Source organism: Carcharodon carcharias, chromosome 14 (genome assembly GCF_017639515.1).
Source record: "Carcharodon carcharias isolate sCarCar2 chromosome 14, sCarCar2.pri, whole genome shotgun sequence".
Classification (NCBI taxonomy): domain Eukaryota; kingdom Metazoa; phylum Chordata; class Chondrichthyes; order Lamniformes; family Lamnidae; genus Carcharodon; species Carcharodon carcharias.
The window spans coordinates 96,168,363-96,188,910 of NC_054480.1; the positions used below are offsets into that span (position 1 = coordinate 96,168,363).

Below are 20,548 nucleotides of genomic sequence, written 5' to 3' on the forward strand. Positions count from 1 at the left end.
ACTTGGGCGGAGAAATGGCAGATGGAGTTTAATCTGGACAAATGCAAGGTAATGCATTTTGGAAAGTCTAATACAGGTAGGAATTATACAGTAAATGGCAGAACCCTTAAGTGCATCGACAGGCAGAGGGATCTGGATGTACAGGTCCACAGGTCACTGAAAGTGGCAACGCAGGTGGATAAGGTAGTCAGGAAGGCATATGGCATGCTTGCCTTCATCGGCAGGGGTATTGAGTATAAAAGCTGGGAAGTGATGCTGCAGCTGTATAGAACATTGGTTAGGCCACACTTAGAATATTGCGTGTAATTCTGGTCGCCACATTACCAGAACGATATGGAGGCGTTGGAGAGGGTGCAGAGGAGGTTTACCAGGATGCTGCCTGGTCTGGAAGTTATTAGCTATGAGGAGAGGTTGGAGAAACTTGGATTGTTCTCACTAGAGCAACGGAGATTGAGGGGCGACTTGATAGAAGTTAAAATTATGAGTGGCATGGACAGAGTAGATAGTCAGAAGCTTTTTCCCAGGGTGGAAGAGTCAATGACTAGGGGACATAGATTTAAGGAGAGGGAAGAAAACTTTAGAGATGTGCGGGGCAAGTTTTTTACGCAGAGGGTAGTGAGTGTCTAGAATTCGCTGCCAGAGGACGTGGTAGAAGCAGGTACGATCGTGGTGTTTAAGAGGCAGCTTGACAAATACATGAATAGGATGGGAATAGAGGGATACGGACCCCGGAAGTGCAAAATGTTTTAGTTTGACAGGCAATATGATCGGCACAGGCTTGGAGGGCCGAAGGACCTGTTCCTGTGCTGTACTTTTCTTTCTTTGTTCTTTCTAAAGGAAACAGGATTTTACAAATTAGAGTTGAAGGATCAGAGTATTGTAGGGCTATCAGTTTTGGAGAGAGTGGGGTGGGGTAGGGTCAAGGGCAGCATGAGAATTTTAAATTTGAGGTGTTGGGTGATCTGGAGCTAATGTAGATCAGTGTGGGGGTGGGGAAAATGGGCAAGTGGGATTTGACGTAGGATAGATACAGATAACAGGAGCTGGAGTGCACATGATGAAGGATGGGAGGATGGCAGGGAATAATCAAGTCTGAAGGTACTAAAGTTGTTTATATCACCCTTCCAGTGGCTGATGAGCTGAGGTAGGGAAACAAGTAGATGGTTGTTCCAGGTGAAAATAAGGGGTCTATGATAGAGATGAATTTGACAAAGTGCCATATTGATTTGTTAACAAAACTTAAGCTCATGAATTTAAACAGACAGTGGCAATGTGAATACAAAATTAGCTAAGGAACCAAAAGCAGGGAGTAGTTGGTTTTCAGACTGGAGGGAAACATATAGTGTGATCCCCTCAAAAGCCAGCATTCAGACCACTTTTTTTTGATTATATATGTTTATGTCCTGGTCTTGGTTGTAAAGAGCATAATTTCAAATAAAACAGAAAACTCGTAAATGTAGTAACAGACTTCGGGACACAGACTAGAGAAATGAGCAGATACATGCAAATGAAACAATGCATTTTGCTAGGAAGAATGAGGAAAGCAATATAAACTAAATGGTATGACTTTAACATGGTGGTCAGAAAGACCTGGAAGGTGGGGTTCACATACAAACATTTTCGTGGTTGGCAGGACAAGTTGACAAGGCTATTAAAAAGGCATACAGGATCCAAAGTAAAAGAGCAGGCATAAAATAAAAAAAGGAAATAATGCTAAACCTTTATAAAGCACTAGTTAGGCCTCAGCTGGAGCATTGTATTCAAATTCTGGGAATGACACTTTAGGAAGGATGTCAGGCCCTTGGAAAGGATACAGAGATTTACCAGAACAATACCAGGGATGAGGAACTTCAGTTACGTGGGGAGACTGGGAGAAGCTAGGGATGCTCTCCTTAAAGCAGAGAAGGCTAACAGAAAATGCAACAGGTGTTCAAAATTATAAAGGGATTTGATAGTGTAAATAAGGATCAGTAATCAGAGGTCACTGATTTAAGATAATTAGCAAAACAGTAGAGGGGAGATGAGAAAATTTTTTACACAGCCAGTTACGATGATCTAGAATGTGCTGCCTGAAAGTGTACTGGTAGAAAATTGAATATTAATTTTCAAAGGAGAATTGGATATATGCTTTAAAAAGAAAAAAAATGCAGGGCCATAAACAGGAATGGGAAAACTCTTCAGGCACTCAGAACAGACACGATGGGCCAAATGTCCTCCTCCTTTGCTGTAAGATTCTATGATTGGGTGAAGAGAACTCTTGTACTGCACTAAGTGAAGATTGGGTGAATCTGTTTTAATTAATGCTGATGAAAAATAAAGTTTCCAGGTCATTGTAAATGTAACTAACTGTTGAAAACAAATCGTTTGCTTATGGATGACCTTGACAGTCACTCCTCCTAGCTGTCCCAAATGCAAAAGGAATCCCAGGGGGTATTAATGGAGGAAAATGGAAATGCACACCAAGAAAGCATTTATATTGTGTCTAGTTTTCCTGTTTGCAATTTTTACCATTATATTAATATATAACTTCAGTATTTAAAAAAAGGTGACAGGAAAATGTAACATTATCAAGCATGCATTTATATTAAAAATTACAAGGAAATAGTTGGCCTTTTCATCTGCTAAACATAAAATAAGAGGTTACTAGTCAGGTTATGTGCACCACTTCATGGGTACTAATTTAATCTCTGCACCATGTGCACCCAAAAAAGTTTACATAAACCCTGGCTTCTGTCCCTTCTGGAAAAAAATAACTTGGACTTCAAATTTAATTTATGGATGGTCTTTTAGAGTGAGGGTAAAATAAGATTGGCAACTTTTCTTCAAGGACAGTTAAGAAAATAAGGAGGCGAATCTGGATTTATTCTCTGTCCTTCACCCGAATTCAGACAGATTGAAAAGGACACCGCATGGAAAGGGTTTGGGTTTTCAGCCAAAATAACAGCAATTCAAGCTAGTCGATGTTCATTCCAAAATGCTGAATGTATATTGCAACAAGAAAATGTAACAACTTTTATATTCTTTACTTACCTACATTTAAGATTTGACTCTTCTCTTCAATCAAAATGCCAATGTGATTGCCACATCACCTGCTGGCACATGTTTAGTGGACAATTAAACACGGCACATAGGATTCCCAGGTGACAACAGATTTTGAAAGATTTATAGTTGTCTTGTATGTCAGACAGCCATAGAATTCAAGTAATATCAGTAATCAATGCACTACATGACTTCAAACACGTGATAGAAAAAGGCAAAAATGAATTTATCGATTCTTTGTCAAGACACACTCATCTAACAAAACAAATTATTAATTACAAAGTGAGAACTAGTCACTTTGAAACATACAGTTTAAATACTTCAAGACAATAAACAAAAGTCGACTACAGATTCTTGAAACAAATACTAAAAACATTTTCTTCGTGTGAAGATATTGAAACCATTTTAGTAAGGGCGCTGGTAACCTCCTGAAGCACTTCCTCCTGACATATTTAGTCCTGACATCATTTGGTTCGAGCGGTTATCGAATGTCATGGAGCCTTGTTGGTAACCCCCTTGCATGTAGTTCCCTTGACTGTGAAAACCAAGGATTACAACAGGTTATTTATGAAGGTAAAAATACAAAACATAATTTCTGCTCTAATCTAAGGCTGTGAGAGACAAGCAAGCAACAAGAGTGCGAAGATAGCATATGCCCAGAGTCCAAGGACATACCTTTAGAAAACTGGAGACAGAAACTGGCAACAACTTTACTGAACCCACAACTACATGAATGCAGCACAAGTCAATCAACCCATCATGCTTGTGCTGTTAGCACCATGTTGGATCTATTCTCAAACCAGTTCCTTGCATTCTTCTAAGGTAATTATTTTGCATGTTTAATTAATTTCATATTAAATGCTGTGACTAACTCAGCTTCAAACACACCTTGTGATTATGCATTCAGGTCCTAATGATCATGTGTGTGAATTCCTCAACCCATTTGTTCTTTTAGTATGAGTTCTCGTCTCATGCCTCCTTGTTTCAGATTCAATGAGCAATGGAATTACTTCTTTTTCTCTATTTCCTCACTCAAATTGGTTCAAAACAATGAAAAGGTGTTAGATCCTCTCAATTTTCTTGGCACTAATGAACACAATCCTGATTTTTCCCAAGTTCCTCATTATAACACCTCATTCCGATATCTGAGAATCTGAAAATTCCTTCAGGTAGGCTTCATTAATAAAAGCTGGTAAAGCTACCTTCAGTCAGCTCACCACAACCAGAGTCCTCATCTGGGGTGGGGAGAGGGCATGTGGGGTTGTAACAAACATCAGTAGGTGGTTTGGGGAGTGCAGCATTGCGAGGAATATGTTACTGAGTAGGATGGAAGAACCTTTCACTGGGCAAGACTCCACATGGTCATGGAGTTTGATTATCCTAACAGCAGAGAAGTGTTGTAACATGCCACCCTAATCTTTGCTTATGACAAGTGTTGGCGGTGCCCAGGGCTGCACTAGACAGGCAAGAGCCAGACTTGGTATTAATACTGACTGCAAGTTCTAAGGAGGTACTGGCATCCTAACAGGGGATCGGTGTAAAGAATACTAAAGCTACTGACAGCAACTTTTTATGTCCTTGTTGTGCACTGCCATCCAGTGGATTGAATAGGAGCTGCATGCTAACAGATAGCGAGAATAGCATTTTTTAATCACAACACTGCTTACTTACAAGCATAACTGTTGCTGTAGGCAGCTGTTAACACTTGAGACTGCATAACCCAGGCCTTTTGAAAGCTTTCTGAAATGTAATGCTGAGACCATAGCAATATTTATAACAGGCACAATGGTCTGAATAGCCTACTGTATCATTCAGCGTGGAGGATAAATGGACGGAGATACCCTAAAACAGATCCTTGCAGCCATTGGCTATTTCTCATCAATCCTGGAACGAGTGGCTGAGGGGCAACAACAGGTGGTGGAATGGTGGTATTGTCACTGACTAGTAATCCAGAGAACTAGGGTAATGCCCTTGGGACCTGGGTTCGAATCTCACCTTGACAGATAGTGAAATTCGAATTTAATTAAAAATGCGGAATTAAAAAGTCTGATCAAGTCCAGTCCATAAAACCATTGCCGATTGTTGTAAAAATCCATCTTGGGGCACTAATGCCCTTTAGGGAAGGAAATCTGCTGTCCTTACCTACATGTGACACAGCAATGTGGTTGACCCTTAAATGCACTCTGCATGGAATGGGCAATAACTGCTGGCCTAGCATTTTTAAAAAAGTCTAATATATTGGGAATTTGATAGATTTGGTAAGTGTGAGAAACTTTTTTACCCAGAGTGATTAGAATGTGAAAATGGGGAAGCAGCAGAGGCCGCTAGCAAAAAGGAACTAGATAAATACAAGTGGCAGAAAGGAGTATAATGATATGCTGATAAATAATTCGTGAAGATAAAACACCAGCATATATGTTTCTGTTCTATAAAAGGCTATCTAATTCTGCTCTGTTGAGTCCTTAAACCATTCCTTTACTTATGCCAGTGCTTCACCTTCAATTATATGGGATTTGATCTTTACTACTAGTTTATGTGGCACTCTAATCAATGCTTTTGAAAGTTCATTCATAAATCCATACACTACTTTGTTTACATTTGGTAATGTTAAGCTCTCGGTTACTTAAGGGTGATTTATTCTTCGCAGTTCTGTGTTAAGTATTTCAGTTGGCCTGGTTTAGCTTTCCCTTTTTGAACAGAAGTGTTACATTTTCCATCCTCCAGTTGGAATGAATTTCTAAATGTTATGCACTCCCACCAATGCCCCTACCCAGCTTCTTAGAAGCCTCTAATGACAGGTATGAAGCGTTTCAACAGCACAGAAACTGAGTGCGTCCGGACAGAATGTTATAGTTTTCAACCAATTTTTGGATTTCATGTAAATTACATTAATGAGAAAGTTGTAAGGGCACAGTGCCACATCCAAAAGTCATATTTTGAGACATTATTTATGGTATTTTTTCTGTATTTTACATGCCTGTAGTCATCTAATGGTTTCTTAAGCTTAATTAATTATGCTCCATGAGGCAAGGAAGAGTGGGGTGAACAAGGAAATGATTCCTATTCACACAAAAATAACAGTTATTGCTTCCTAATTTGCTTTGCCTTCCTTTGATCGCAAACTTCGGTACCCATACTTTCTCTTTTCATAGCTGTGCCCCTAGCTGCTTAATTTTCTTTCACAAGTCCATCGTATCTCCACTTTATTCTTGGGATGTAGGCAAAGGCATTCTCTGTCAATCCCTAAATGCAGATGGCATTAAGAATCAACCATATAGTGAGGGACAGTGGACCCATACCAGGTAGGGGTGGCAGTTTCTCTTCCCTTAAGAAGATGACTGACTCAATTAGGATTATACGACAACCCAACAGCTTTTCAGTCATTTTCTAATGCCAGCCCACAAATTACAGAAGTCACTGAATTCAATTTCACAACTTGCAATGGCAGAACTTATAGGAGTTGCTTGTCTAGTATCCTAGCCACTATGTGCATCTTTCACATACTGCTGTACTGAATTTTAATTTCTACCTTTAGGGAACTTAGCCAAATTCTGCTTGGTCAGAAGTGGGAATCTGGGAGGTGCTTCAGCACACATGGGAATAACAGAAATCAAAGTTTGGGCCTGGGCTGTGAGGTAAGGCTGATTCTGGACTCAAGTCGAAACTATATGGGAGCAAAACAAGCACCAAGGGTTAAAGATGAGAGGGTGATCCAGTGGTACAGAAAGAACACATCTGTGATGCTGTCAATTATGTTTAGGAACAAACCAGGAGCATCCGAATCAGCGGAACATCAAGATGCTGCTGCAGGCTGACAGCACAAGCTTCAGTCAGTGTCAGATTGGCTGAGTAATGCATTTCATAAATGCTGATTCTGCTACTGATCTGTTATTTGAAGGAGTATTACACAAATCAGCCAATTGCCCAGTCCTGAAGTTGATGACCTTAGTTGCCAGCTTCATGTTCATGGTTTACCTCAGCATCTTTCTGTGCTCCTGACCGAGGGAGTGCGTTTGGAGTTTAAAAGAGGCAGGACAGCATCAGGTGGGAACAGGATCCAGACATGCAGAAAACAGTGAAAAATGGGCCTCTCTTAAAACTGTTATAAGGTAGAGATCCACTGTATCTGTACAGAACCGAAAACCTTACAGAGCAAAGCTTAGACAGGACAGAACAAAAGTCACAAATAGGTCAGGCAGAGAACAAAAGAGAGGCAGAATGAGTGAAAAGCCCTTGGAATTGGTACTGAAGAAAGATTAATATCCTTTTCTAACGATATGACTGGTCCATGCTGTCACATGATTCTCTTAATGTGGCAATTAGAAATACTGTGACACCGTGCATAGCAAACTGCGTCCTTTCAGCTCTTCAGGTAAATGTGGTCCGGACTACACCAAAGTCTTCCATCACTGGCAGTCGGGAGAGCACTGGAAAACAGCACACACTCTTTTCACTTTCCAATTGAGGAGCATACCTAACTTATAGGTAAAAGCTTATAAGAGCATTACAATTATTTATGTCTGATAGAGGAAATGGTCCAACATAAAATTAAACTGGAACTTGGATGAAAGTGTGGCTGGGTGGTGGTAATTTGGCATAAATTGACAGCAAAATTATGGAAAGAGTACCGGGATGCACCAGAGAAATTGCAAACTTGATTTAGAGTCAGATACCAAAGCTGTCATGTGTGAAATACCTGCATATAAAGTGGAACAGTACTAGACAGGCAGGCAGAAACATTAAAAGGAAAAAAGTACTCAACACAGGAAGGGTTAAATTCCAGTTGTGCTTATCCATATTGCCAAATATTGAATAAAACACATGGACAGAAACTTTATCAAGTCAGACTCCAAGGATACGAGAGTCAGCGTTTTAGTAAGGCCTTAGCTGGCCAATGTTCTTAAGTGGAGCCAAGAAGTGATTTTTGTGCTACTTACTTCTGCAGTCCTCCTCCACCTCCTCTCTGCATATTGTAACCTGTCCCAGATGGGCCAGACATGCCCCGATCGCCACCTGCAACAACAGTAAGTTAGTGACTAACCTTCTAACACTCAATTAGTCATTCAAAAAACATGCAAGCACTTCAGGGAACATATAAGGATAGTAAACCACAAATTACACCTAAATTAAACAAGGCCCAACAAATAGCTACAAGATTCCAGATTTCCACCAGAATATTTCAACCTTTACTTTGTTGTATTATACAACTTTACAACACATTGCTAATTAGCCATCAATAATCTTTTATCCCAAGTATCACCACTGCAACTAACAAATTATTTGACCAGATATATTTGATTCCAGCCCTGCAATGAAATCCACTCAAGGAGTATATAATTAAAATAAAATCTCTGGGTCACTGTGGCAAAAGAGATTCCACATAGTCTTCATTCTGTGCATAATATGCACCCGCTGTACACCGCAGCAGCATAATTTGACATGGCAGAAGGGAGACCTGCACATAGCTGCTACTTGCCAAGTTATATATAACCTGCACAACGATACCAGTTACTTTTGATCTTGAGTGTGTTTCCCCTCTGCGGAGTCAGTTGGATGGCTATGAATGTGGGGTGTGGAGGTACGTGATTTAACCATCTTTCTTCCCTCCATTTTCTAAAAGTAGGTCAGTAAATTAAAAGCAAGTGCCAAAATTCAGGGCTGATCAGACACAGATGCCATCATTTATTTACTGGTTGGATCTGAACAGTGGATGAGCTGCCTTCTTGAACCGTTGCAGTCCTTGTGGTGTAGGTACACCCACATATATGCAGAATATGGTCTTTGCAGAAAGGACTTTAAATTGAATATCACATCATCCACTTGCTCTGAACCCAGTTCCCTTTCAGATGGATTTCCCAGTCAGCAGTTCACATATTGCCATTGTCAACTGTGGACGAGTATGGCACACAAACCACCATCAGGATGAATGCAACATGATTCAACCTCAGGCACCACTTTCCCAATCCCTGGTGATGCTCATAGTGGGGAGGGGAGGGGAAACAAAGGCAAGAGATGAAAATTGTCTCAATTTCAGCGAAATATCTTGCAAATTCTTTTTTGCCCTATTAAACAAGCTAGCTCCAAGAAGCCATGGTCACTGATGACAAGCCACTGGAATATACATAAATCACCCTCTACCACATGTCCAAATTTCTTTAGCCACACAGGATTTACCATCTCTATTCTTTGAGCTGGGCCCAAAGGTCAGAGACAGCTTATCTCGTTTCACTGCTGACTTCAATAATCAAAAATATCCATTAAACATTCATGAATAAATGGAACACACAATGATGTATTTTAGGGGAAACAAAATAAGCACAAGGCAGAAGGGATTAGAAAGATGGCAGGATGAAGCGAAGAGGGTGGTAGGGAACTCATGTGCAGTATTAATGCTGGCAGAGACCACTTGGGCCAAATGGCCCATTTCTGCACTTAGACTCTATATAACTCTATGCTTAACATACTTTGCTGTCACTGCTTCCTTCATTAGGCTAATCTCCCTCAGCGGATTGATATTTTGTTTTATTTGACATATATGTAAACATACATATAAAAGCAGAAAAACCACTGAGTTGCCCAAAATGTCTCTCACAATATTGGATCCTGCCAGGGTAGCAACCGGAATTTCTCAACTTAGAGAACTCTTGGCTTCTACAGTACAGGATATCTGTTGACATAGTTGTGCTGGTTGGCATCACACATGGGTTATCAATGAGTCAGGATATGGGGTAAACCAAAATCCCTGCACTTCAAAACATACTGCAGTAATGGAAGTGCTTGAACCTTTAAAATATTTTTTATTCATTCACAGGACGAGGGCATTACTGGCTAGGAATGAAATCGGACAGAGCACCCGGCATTGACCTAGGCATCGGAAATGACCACGGCAAACCCAGCCCTGTCAACTCTGCAAAGTCCTCCTTACTAACATCTGGGGGCTTGTACCAAAGCTGGGAGAGCTGTCTCAGCCAGAAGTAGTCCATAGTCATACTCTCGGAATCATATCTTACAATGTCCCTTTTGGGAGCTATGCTTGATTCTGCCTGCACCACACTCAAAAAGTGCATTCCAGATCCTAATCACTTGCTGTGTAAAACAACTTTTTCCTCACTTCACCCTTGGTTCTTTTGCCAATCACTTGAAATCTGTATCCTCTGATGTTTCAGCTCTTCTGCCAGTAGGAAAAAAATTCTCTCTATCCACTCTGGCAAGTCCCCTCAGGATTTTGAACACCTCTAGTAAATGTTTCAAGCTTCTTTTCTCAAAGGGGAACAATACCAGCTTCTCCAATCTAGCATCACTGGAACCATTCTCACAAATCTTTTCTACAATCCTTCCAAAGCCTTCATAACCACCCTAAAGTGCACAGTCCAGAACTGGACACAATAAATACTCTAGTTGAGACCGAATTCATCATAACTTCCTTGCTTTTGTACACAATGCCTCTAGTTATAAAGCCCAGGTTCTCACGTCTTTTTAACCACATTCATAAACTACCCTATTAGCTGCACTGTCAGATATGCTGTCTTTCAGATGAGATGTTAAAGTGAGGACCCATTTACTCTCTCGCTAGGATGTAAATGTTGCACTATTCAAAGAGTAAGGTAGTTTAGCCTCGGTGTCCTGGTCAAAATTTATCCCTCAACCAGCAACATTGACAAAGATCTGGTCATTCTCATGTTGTTTGTGGTTCTTCATTGTGCGGAAAGCAACTGCCACATTTCCTACATTGCCACAGTGATTTCACTTCAAAAGTGCTTTGTTGGCCGAAAAACACTTTGGGATAACCTGAAGTTGTAAAAACTACTGGCTTTTTTTAAACCAATTTATTTTAAAAGGAAAGCTCTAGCAGACACAAAGGTCCATGCCAGTTCTACAGTCTCATTCTACTGCTCCATCCCTGTAACCATGTAAGTTTATCTCCAAAAAGTGTCCATCCAATTTTTAAAAAATAATTCATCATCTCTGCTTCCACCGCCACCACCACTTAAGCAGCAACTTGCTTAACTGGGAGTCAGCGTAGGTCAGCAAGCACACAAGGCTGAGGGTGTATGGAAGTTGGAGTGAATTAAGATGAGCAGCAGGATTTTGGATGGCATCAAATTTACAGAGGACAGAATGAGGTAGGCCAGTGAGAAGTACATTTGAATAGTCAACTCAGTGACGCATGTACCTTTAGTACTGCCCTGTATCTAAATGTAAACACTGAGTTTAGTCTCTAGGAATCATATCTGGTGTATGCAGTTTTCACAGTAGAACAGACTGAAACTATGCTGGGAATTACCTGTGAAGTCCAGTATGCAAGTTACTATAGTCAAGGTTGATATCATATCTGGAACACGCCATCTCCACAAGGGAGACAATACATAATCAACCTCCTGAGCATAAAGGAAACGGATCCTGTTGACAGCAAGTGCTGTGAAATTACTGGACACGGATTTTTTTCGTAAAGGACTGAACTCTACCTGGGTATGCACAGGAGGGTTGCTGCTGGCTCAAGTTGACCTTTAGTCTGTCAGTTGAGCAAGAGAGCTCTTACAAGGAGCCTGGTTGTATATATGCCATTCTCTCAAAGCATCAATGTTATGCCCTTTAAATTATAGCAGCTGTTCTACTAATCTGCCAAAAACACATTTCCCACTGCAGGGTAGCTGCAAAAGACGCTGCTGCAATTTTTCAAGGGGACAAAAACACAGCATGGCAATCCGTAAGGAAGCTCAAGCAAAGCAAGGGATCACGTGGCTTTTTGCTGCAATGAGCAGCCTCCATTTGGGCGATCAGTGTGACAGAAAATATCCCCATCTGTTTTAGCAACTGCCTGGAACTTGAGTGGCCAACTACAGAGCATTCTAGGGCTTGCTGTTTGGAAGTCAGGGCCATTCCAATGGAAAATTAGCAAGGTTAGCATCCCATCAAGGTAAATTATTTTAGACATAACTTTGCTGTTTCTTTGTGTGAAGTATCGAAATAAGATAGAAACCACAAATTTATCAAGTGATAAATGCTATTCTCCATGACAAATTTCAGGAGCTTATCCTTTTTTCTAAAATACCCATTCATTGCTCAATTATGGTCATGTATATGATCTCTACAATTGAGGTCAAGGGGTTTTAGCATGCGACCATCAAAAACATGTATTTAGGTGGAAGCTTTAGCGTAGTAAAAAAAACTTCCCATGATACTTAAATCAGATAAAATCTGACACTGAGCCAGATAAGAGAATATTAGAACTGGTGAGCCTGAGCTAATGCAAAAGGCTAAGTATTAAATGAGTGCCTTAAAGGAAAGCGAGGTAGACAGGCACAGTGGTTTACAGAGGCTCTTGAATTAAGTCCTGTGTAGCTGAAGGCACAGCTGCCAATGGTGGAGAGCTGAAAATCAGTGATGTGTTGCTGGCTGAATTGAAGAAGTGTGAGATGTTGAGACTTGTAAAACTGAAGGAGCTTATAGAGAGAGTGCAACTCTGTTTATGACCCTTAGGTTATCAAACAGGTGGCTGAAGATAAATGATTATAGATATTCTGATCTCATCAATATTTTAAAGTTTATAGATAGTAGTTTCATTACATATGTCAATGCCAGAATACCTTCCTGGCAGTTATTAAAGAAAATAACTTCTGCCTCCTGGTTATTAAATTTACGGTGTTTTTATCCTGAGTCAAGAAATTCTAAAAGGCCATCTTCGTTGACTTACATTTTATCCTACCCACAGTTCTTAAATCAGCCATTCTGCCTTATTTTCAGCAAAAAGCTAAAAAGGGGAATATATACATCCTCCAAACTACTACATACTAGCTGATGTCCCACAACTGCTCTTGGCAAATAGACCAACAGACATATGTTCAGCTGAAGAAAAAAAAAGTGAATGGGAACAACTCCAAACAAGTATTTTTTTTTTTCTGTAAGGCATTCTGAATTTTTAAACCAGCTGCATTCATTTTATTTACAACATGAATAGCAGTTCTTGCATTAGTTTGGTGGGATGTTCTGAAAAAATCCTGATTTAAACATGCATATTTAAGTAAAACTTTTTGTGATACTAGGTGTTGCACAAGATATATATGAAGAAAATGCACAAAATCACTCTAGTTTTTCTGTCTGATGTGTTTGCTGCCATTTGCCAGATCCTAAACAGATGGCGAGTAAAGTAACGGTTAAGGTGAGCTGTTTCTCCCATATTAAATACACAAGGTCTATTATGTATGGGTATATAGAAACGCAACTTATCAATTACATAGAATATACTGCACAGAAACAGGCTATTCAACTCAACCAGTCCATGCAGCATTTATGCTGCACTCCAGCCTTAATCTACCTGTGGTGTGTATAGGGAAAACACTATTTACTCAGAACTCAAAAGAATGTACCTCGTTGTCTCTGGGAAGACTTCTTTCTAAATTTTCTCAATGAAGGTGTGCTATACTGTAGTAGTGCGGTAGTGGAGGCAGAAACTCTCAATTCATTTAAAAGGTGTCTGAGTATACACCTGACATTCTGTAAACTCAAGGGCTACAGACCAAGTGCTGGAAAATGGGATTAGGTTGGATGGCTAGTTTTTTGGCCCGTGCAGACACAATCAGCAGATGGGCCTCCTTCTGTGCTGTAAATTTTTCAACATTTTCTAAATATTTGAAAAGGAGAAATGTGCAGGAATCTGGGGAGAAGCCAGGGCAGTGGCATTATGTGAATTGCTCCTTAGGAAAGCCAGCAAGGGCACAATGGGCCAAATGGCCTCCTTCTGTAAAGATTCTATTCTATGCTCCCTCACCCATCATCCAGATCCTTTACAACAAACCTCAGCCTCATTAACTACATGGCATGATATCCACAGCTGAGGGCAGGGAACATGACCTACCAGTAATGCACATCAAAATAGGGACATGGCCATGACATTTTCTGACAATATTTTGAGGCCAATTTTCCTGACAGTGGACTCCAAATTACCTTCACTGTTTAAAAGACAAGTAAAGGCTGCACTTTGACAGGTCAGCAAACATGCTGACAACAGAACATTTACACTCCTGTACCTTCTTAAAATACATTCCAACCACCTATGGCAGTACAGTTGCTAATGGGTCAGTTTAATCTCAGCAAAATATGAGTCTGAATCTGTGTTATTGTCATGGGGGAAAATCAGCAACACTATATTGATATTCAATATAATTAATTTTGATAGCCTTCTTCAGAGAAGTCCATAAAGCTGAACTGTCTCAGCATTTACCTACCATAGCTTCCTTAACTACCCACTCAATTCCATTCCCTATTCCATTTTATTTATCAAACATTTGCCTATTTTTCTTTTCAAAGTAATTATCCACCCCTGTAGCTGGTGTGACATTCCATCTCGCAAGTCTCTGGGTCTGAAAAGCTTCCAAACATCTCCTTTCATTATTCTGATGATGGCCTTAAGTTTATGCGCTCTGGTAAACCAGCTCACTGACCAGTGGAATTAGCTCATGTGTATTTAACTCAAATCCCTCAATTTTTGAGTGCATTCAGGTCACTTTCCCTTTTAAATATTAAAGTATTAACAATGGCTTCTTTTGAGTTTTTTTAAATTCTTTCATGGGATGTGGGTGTTGCTGGCAAGGCCAGCATTTGTTGCCCATCCCTAATTGCCCTTGCTAGGTCATTTCAGAGGGCAATTAAGAGTCAACCACATGGCTGTGGGTCTGGAGTCACACGTAGGGCCAGACCAGGTAAGGACAGCTGATTTCCTTCCCTAAAGGACATGAGTGAACCAGATGGGTTTTTACGACAATTGATGATAGTTTCATGGTTGCCATTACTTTATATTCCAGATTTATTAACTGAATTCAAATTCCAATCTGGTGGGACTTGAATCCACGTTCCCAGAATTTAGCCTGGGTCTCTTTTGAGTTACCAAGCTATAGATGCTGCCTTTGCAAGATGCAAGTAGTAAAAACACTTTCTTTCTTCACATTATTCAGAAACATAATTAGTCATGTTTTTACCTTGCCAATGATCCCTTGACATCATTCCACTATCCATGCTTCCTTGCCAGGAACGATCATGAAATCCATCCATCTTCCGGCTGCGATCAGTATTCCAATCTCGGTTCAAAGGGCTAAGGAAAAGAATAAACCTCTCAATAAATATTAACCAAAAGTTAGAGGGTGCATGTTTAGGTCAAAGCCTCGCACTACTCAATACTGAATAACAGCAAGACACAAGGTGAGACAATTATTGATCAGAAATAATGCCCTCTATTTAATCAGTACATGTCTCTAATATGCTTCATAAATAGAGGCTCTTATAAGGTCTGCTGAAATAGTTTGCTCTTTCTGCCACTGCAGATTAACCAGGAACATTCTCCATTTGCCAGAGATTTCTTGTTTATTGGTGGCCTTTTTGTGGCCATCAAGGTGAAAAAGATCATTTTGAGGAAATGGAAACATTTTTCCATCGGTTCAGCAACAAGCACACCCAAATAAGGAGCTACCTCTATTGGTGCCCTACCAATGTGCTCGGTCCCCACCTCAAGAACACATTGACTCAATTCCACCGCTGATGCTCCTATCCCCAGCAAAACCTTCACAGCCTCTTCTGATAAGGCCCCTAGTCCATTCCCTCAAATCCAAGGGAATGTACATGGTACACAACTGGCTTCATCATCTACAGCCGTGCCTGTGAGCCATTTGCCACCCTCTGCCACCCTGTGCCAAGGTGAAGCGTACAGCAGCATACTGCTTATGTTAGATTAGTAATCCAGGAGCCTAGACCAATGATCCAGAGACATGGGTACAAATCCCACCATGGCAGTTGGGGAATTTAAATTTAATTAGGTAAAATTTAAAAAGTCTGTAATAAAAAACTAGCATTGGTAATGATGACTACCAGATAATTGCATAAAGCCACCTAGTTCACTGATGCTCTTTAGGGAAGGAAATCTTCCATCCTTACATGGTCTGACCTATATGTGACTCCAGACCCACAGGAATCTGGTTAACTCTTAAATGCCGTCCGAAATGGCAAACAAACCATTCAGTTGAATTCACCATCTTCTCAAGGGCAATAGGGGATAGACAATAAATGCTGGCCTTACCAGTGATGCCCACATCAGCTGAATAATTAAAAAATGATGTCATGTCGTAGTTGGACAAGCTTCTGCATAGTGAGGGTTAGAAGCCAATTATGTTGCACGTAGAGACCAATGACATGGAATGAGTAGAAGTCTCCTGCAATTAATTTAATATGCAGTTCCTGAAAATCTAAATAAGAGGCCCTCTGAAATACAATCTGTGGATTACCACCACACCACGTGCTAGACAGTATAGACATGTGAAGGTGTGGCTAGAGGCAAAGAGGGAAGGATTTAGTTATTTAGGACATGAGGGTGAGTTCAGGGACGGAGAGGCTAAACTGCATTGGCACCAAAATACTGACAGAGAAGGTAAATAAAACAGAAGGAAGGATTTAAACCAGTTTGGCAGTGTAAAAGCAACAGACAGCACAGTTATAGGAAGCGTGCTGAGAGTAGGGAATACTCAGTAGGTCAAGAATGGCATTAGATTGAGGAGGGGCAAACAGGATGAATAGAAGCTTAAATGGAGCTTAAATAATTTAAATGGAGAGAGACTGCAGAACTCTGAGGTACAGAAGAATCTGGGTGCCCTGGTACATGAATCATAAAACTTTGGTCTCTTTATTTAAGGATATAAATGCATTAGAAGCAGCTCACAGAAGCTTCACTCGACTGATACCTGGGAATGGGGGGTTATCTTATGAAGGAAGATTGGACAGGCTGGGCCTAAGTCCATTGGAGTTTAGGAGAACAAGAGGTGATCTTATTGAAACATACAAGATCCTGAGGGAACTTGACAGGGTGAATGCTGAGAGGATGTTTCCCCTTATGGGAGAAACTAGAACTAGGGGACACAGTTTAAAAATAAGGGGTCTCCCATATAAGACAGGAATGAGAAGAAATTTTTTCAGAGGGTTGAGTATCTTTGGAATTCTCTTCCCCATAGAATGGTGGAGGCAGGGTCATAGAATATTTTTAAGGCAGAGGTAGATTGACTCCCTCATTAGTCAAGAATCTAAGGTTATCGGGGGTAGGAAAAATGTGGAGTTGAGGTTACAATCAGATCAGCCATGGTTTTATTGAATGGAGTAGACCCGAAGAGCTGATTGGCCTACTCCTGATAATTCATACATACATAAGTTCCAGAAAGAATTGTCAAGCAATGAAGGTCAGTGGCTTAAACAATGTACTTAAAGGTAATACACAAATAAATTAGGTTACCTGGCACTATCCTGAACACTGAAATGCAGGGACACAGGAGTAATGTGTGCCCATAAAATATCTACAGCAGATAAGATATTTGTAACAAGGTGTTATGACTGAGGATAATGGGCGGGAAGGAGAAGCAGCTGGTTGCAGCAATCAGTTACAGGTCACAGATGATCTCGTGGAATTCCAATTTCATTTGCTCCACAGTTGGCAGCATTACCTTCAGCTATCTAGGCCTCAAACTTTGACATTTCTTCCTTAAGCCTCTCCACCCCTCACTTCTCCTTTAAGATGCTCCTTAAAACCTACCTCTTTGACCAAACATTTGTTTAAATATTTCCTTCTCTTCTTTGGTGAATATTTTTTTGTTTAATTATAATCCTGTGAACCATCTCAGGACACGAACATGTTAAGGTGCTCTATAAATTCAAGTGGTTGTGCTGTTCAAACAGATTAGGGAAGTAAATTTGATAACAATTCTGATTGTCATAGGGAATTTTAATCTACTGAGAAATTACTGGTAGGAGGAATAAACTAGAGATGGCGGAGCAATTTAATGTTAGGAAAGAGTGACCATAACAGAATCAAGTTTAGCACTAAACTCACCACGGATAAAAAGAGTACAACAAAGTCTGCTAACTTTAGGAAGGAGGATATTTGGGGCAGTGAGGGAGCAATTAATACAGCTGAACTGGAATGGATTGCCAGAGGAACTAAAGGGAAACTGGTAAACACAAATTACAAAGCCAACCTGCATGGGCAGCAAAGTAAATGGTGCAAGGAAAAAGGGCAAAAATGAGGCCATTCCTGAAATACGGATCTTCAGTATAGGCAAGAATGAGAGGATGGTAGACAAAAAAACCTGCTAGGCCAGGCAATAACAGATAATGAGATTAGGACTGAGGGAGCACAATAAAAACAATGGAAAAGGTAAATGCATCTGACAGTATCATACAAAAACAAAGTCAAATTCCACAAGTACACTGACACCACCTCTCTGACCCCTCTGCTGACTTGGATTTGTCACACTGCTTGTTCAACTTCTAGTACTGGATCAGCAGGAATTTCTTCAAATTAGATATTGTAAAGACCAATGCCATTACCTTTGGTCCATGCTGCAAAAACTGTTGCCTAGCCATGTTTGCCTTTTGACTGAGGTTAAACTGGAGTATTCATAATCTCAGTGTACTTGGGTATTTAGCTAAGTTTCCCATCCTCAAGAAAGCCTATTCCCATCTCTAACATCACTCGATTCTTACCCTGCCTCAGCTCAATTATTTCAAAGCTCCCTAGGCCGACCTCCCACATGCCACACTCTAAACTTGAGCACATCAATTATTTGGGTAGATTGGAGAAGCTGGGGCTGTTCTACTTAGAAATGGTTGAGAGATTTGATACAGGTGTCAAAGTCATGCGGGGTCTGAACAGAGTAAATATAGAGAAACTGCTCCCATAGGCAGGAGGGTCGAGAACCAGGAGTCAAGGATTTAAAATGACTGGGTAAGAAACCAAGGCGACAGAGGAAGAAATATCTGGAATGCACTGCCTGAGTGTGCAGTGGAAGCGGTTTGAATCTTGGCTTTCAAAGGGGAATTGTGTTATTGAAGGAGAAAAAAATGTAGGACTACAAGGAAAGAGCTGCAGAGCGGGGCTATCTAAATTGCTCTTGCAGAGGGTTATCATGAACACAAAGGGCTGAATAGCCCCCTTCTGCGCTGTAACCATTCTGTTATTCCATTCGAAGATTTTACATTCAAAACTCTTGAAGCCCATATCCTAACTCGCATCAAGTCTCATTCCTCTGCTCGTTGACTTACACTGACGTTCATTCCTGCAACACCTCAATTTGAAAATTCTTATCTTTGTATTCGAAATGCTCCATGGCCTCGCCTCTCTATCTCTGTAACCTCTTTCAACCCTCCGCAATCTGAGCTCCACCAATTCTGGCCTCGAGTATCTCCGATTTTAACTGCTCCACCAATGGTAGCTGTGCCTTTAGCTGCCTAAGCCTTAAGCTCCAAAATTCCTTCACTAAGTTTCTTCACCTCTCTACTTGTCTCTCCTTTATACCATTCCTTAAAACCTACCTTTTCAACCAAGCTCTTGGTCTAGTCTCTCTCTTGATATGGCTGAGTCAAATTATAGTGTTCCATGAGGTCCTAGAAAGCTTCTACTATGTTAAAGGCACTATATAAATTCAAGTTGTTGTTGATGAAAGGGGGCATCAAGGGACAACACCACCTTTGAAAAGATGGGGCAATGATTTCAGGTACATAGTACCATTTCTCATGGAACAACTTGCTTACTCTCTCCCAGAACAGAAGGTTGATTTTCAAGGAAATAACAGCCTGTTCCAGCAAAAAAAAATTTATAAGGAAGTGACAGGAAGGTTGATGATGCCAAGAGGCGCTAAGACCACAGGACCAGATGACCTGAACCCAGGGATACTTAGGGAAATGGTCAAAAAAACTGGCTTAATTTTGGTGGGGGTCTTTAGTGAAATATTAGAATTAAGAGCTGCACAGACTGGAGAGAATGGAACAAACCACCTATTTTTAGAAAAGGGAGAAAGGGTAATCCTGGAAATCTCAGGTCTGTAAGTCTGATGACTATAATTGGCAAAATGTTAAGGGTATCCAAAGAGGTATTGTGAAACATCCAAAGAAGTAAGAAATCATCAGTGCAAGGCAGTAGGTCTTATGGGGTTGGTGGGGAGTGGATGGTGGGTGATGCGATAATACTTGTTAGGATTCTTTGAGAAGGTATCACAACTTGTGAATAAAGGAAATTTTACAGACACTGTTTATTCAAACTGCAAGAATTTTAATGTAGGACTGCACTCAGGGTTGGTCCTCAAGATAGAAGAACACAAAATATATAGGCTGTTACATATGAAGGGGACTGGCAACTGTTTGTGCCAAGAGAGCCAGAGTGGCCATATGTGGAGTGGCAGAAATAATTAACAGGTTCTCAAAGGGTCATTGTTTGAAGCGGAGACAAAAAAGAAACTGTCAAATGATGCAGATGACACCAAGAAGCAGCAAATACTACCAGACTGAGCAGATGTACAGGAGTGAGACAAATTGGGGCGTTGGACTGAGAAATGACAAATGAAATTCAGTGTCAATGTGATGTGGCTAGGGAAGGAAAATAAATATTGAAACTACTAAATTAAATGGAAATGATGTAGGAAAGAAATGAAAGCCAGCAGTGATTTATTGAAGGCAAATCGTGTTTGACTAATTTGATTGTGTT

The 20,548-nt window shown here is 40.5% G+C and overlaps 1 protein-coding gene across 4 annotated transcripts in view; it reads right to left on the reverse strand.

Annotated features, from left to right (window-relative positions):
* Window positions 1-3,241: 3,241 nt before the first annotated feature.
* The window catches only part of LOC121286832 (scaffold attachment factor B1-like), an 84,192-nt gene continuing 66,885 nt past the window's right edge, over window positions 3,242-20,548 (reverse strand). For all 4 annotated transcript variants that reach the window (XM_041203905.1, XM_041203907.1, XM_041203909.1 and 1 more), the window contains 3 exons: window positions 15,015-15,127; window positions 7,977-8,052; window positions 3,242-3,574 (listed from right to left, as the gene is read on the reverse strand). In XM_041203905.1, the coding sequence (XP_041059839.1) occupies window positions 3,445-3,574; window positions 7,977-8,052; window positions 15,015-15,127 (319 nt within the window). In that variant the 3' untranslated portion in view covers window positions 3,242-3,444. The remainder of the gene's footprint in view (window positions 3,575-7,976; window positions 8,053-15,014; window positions 15,128-20,548) is intronic.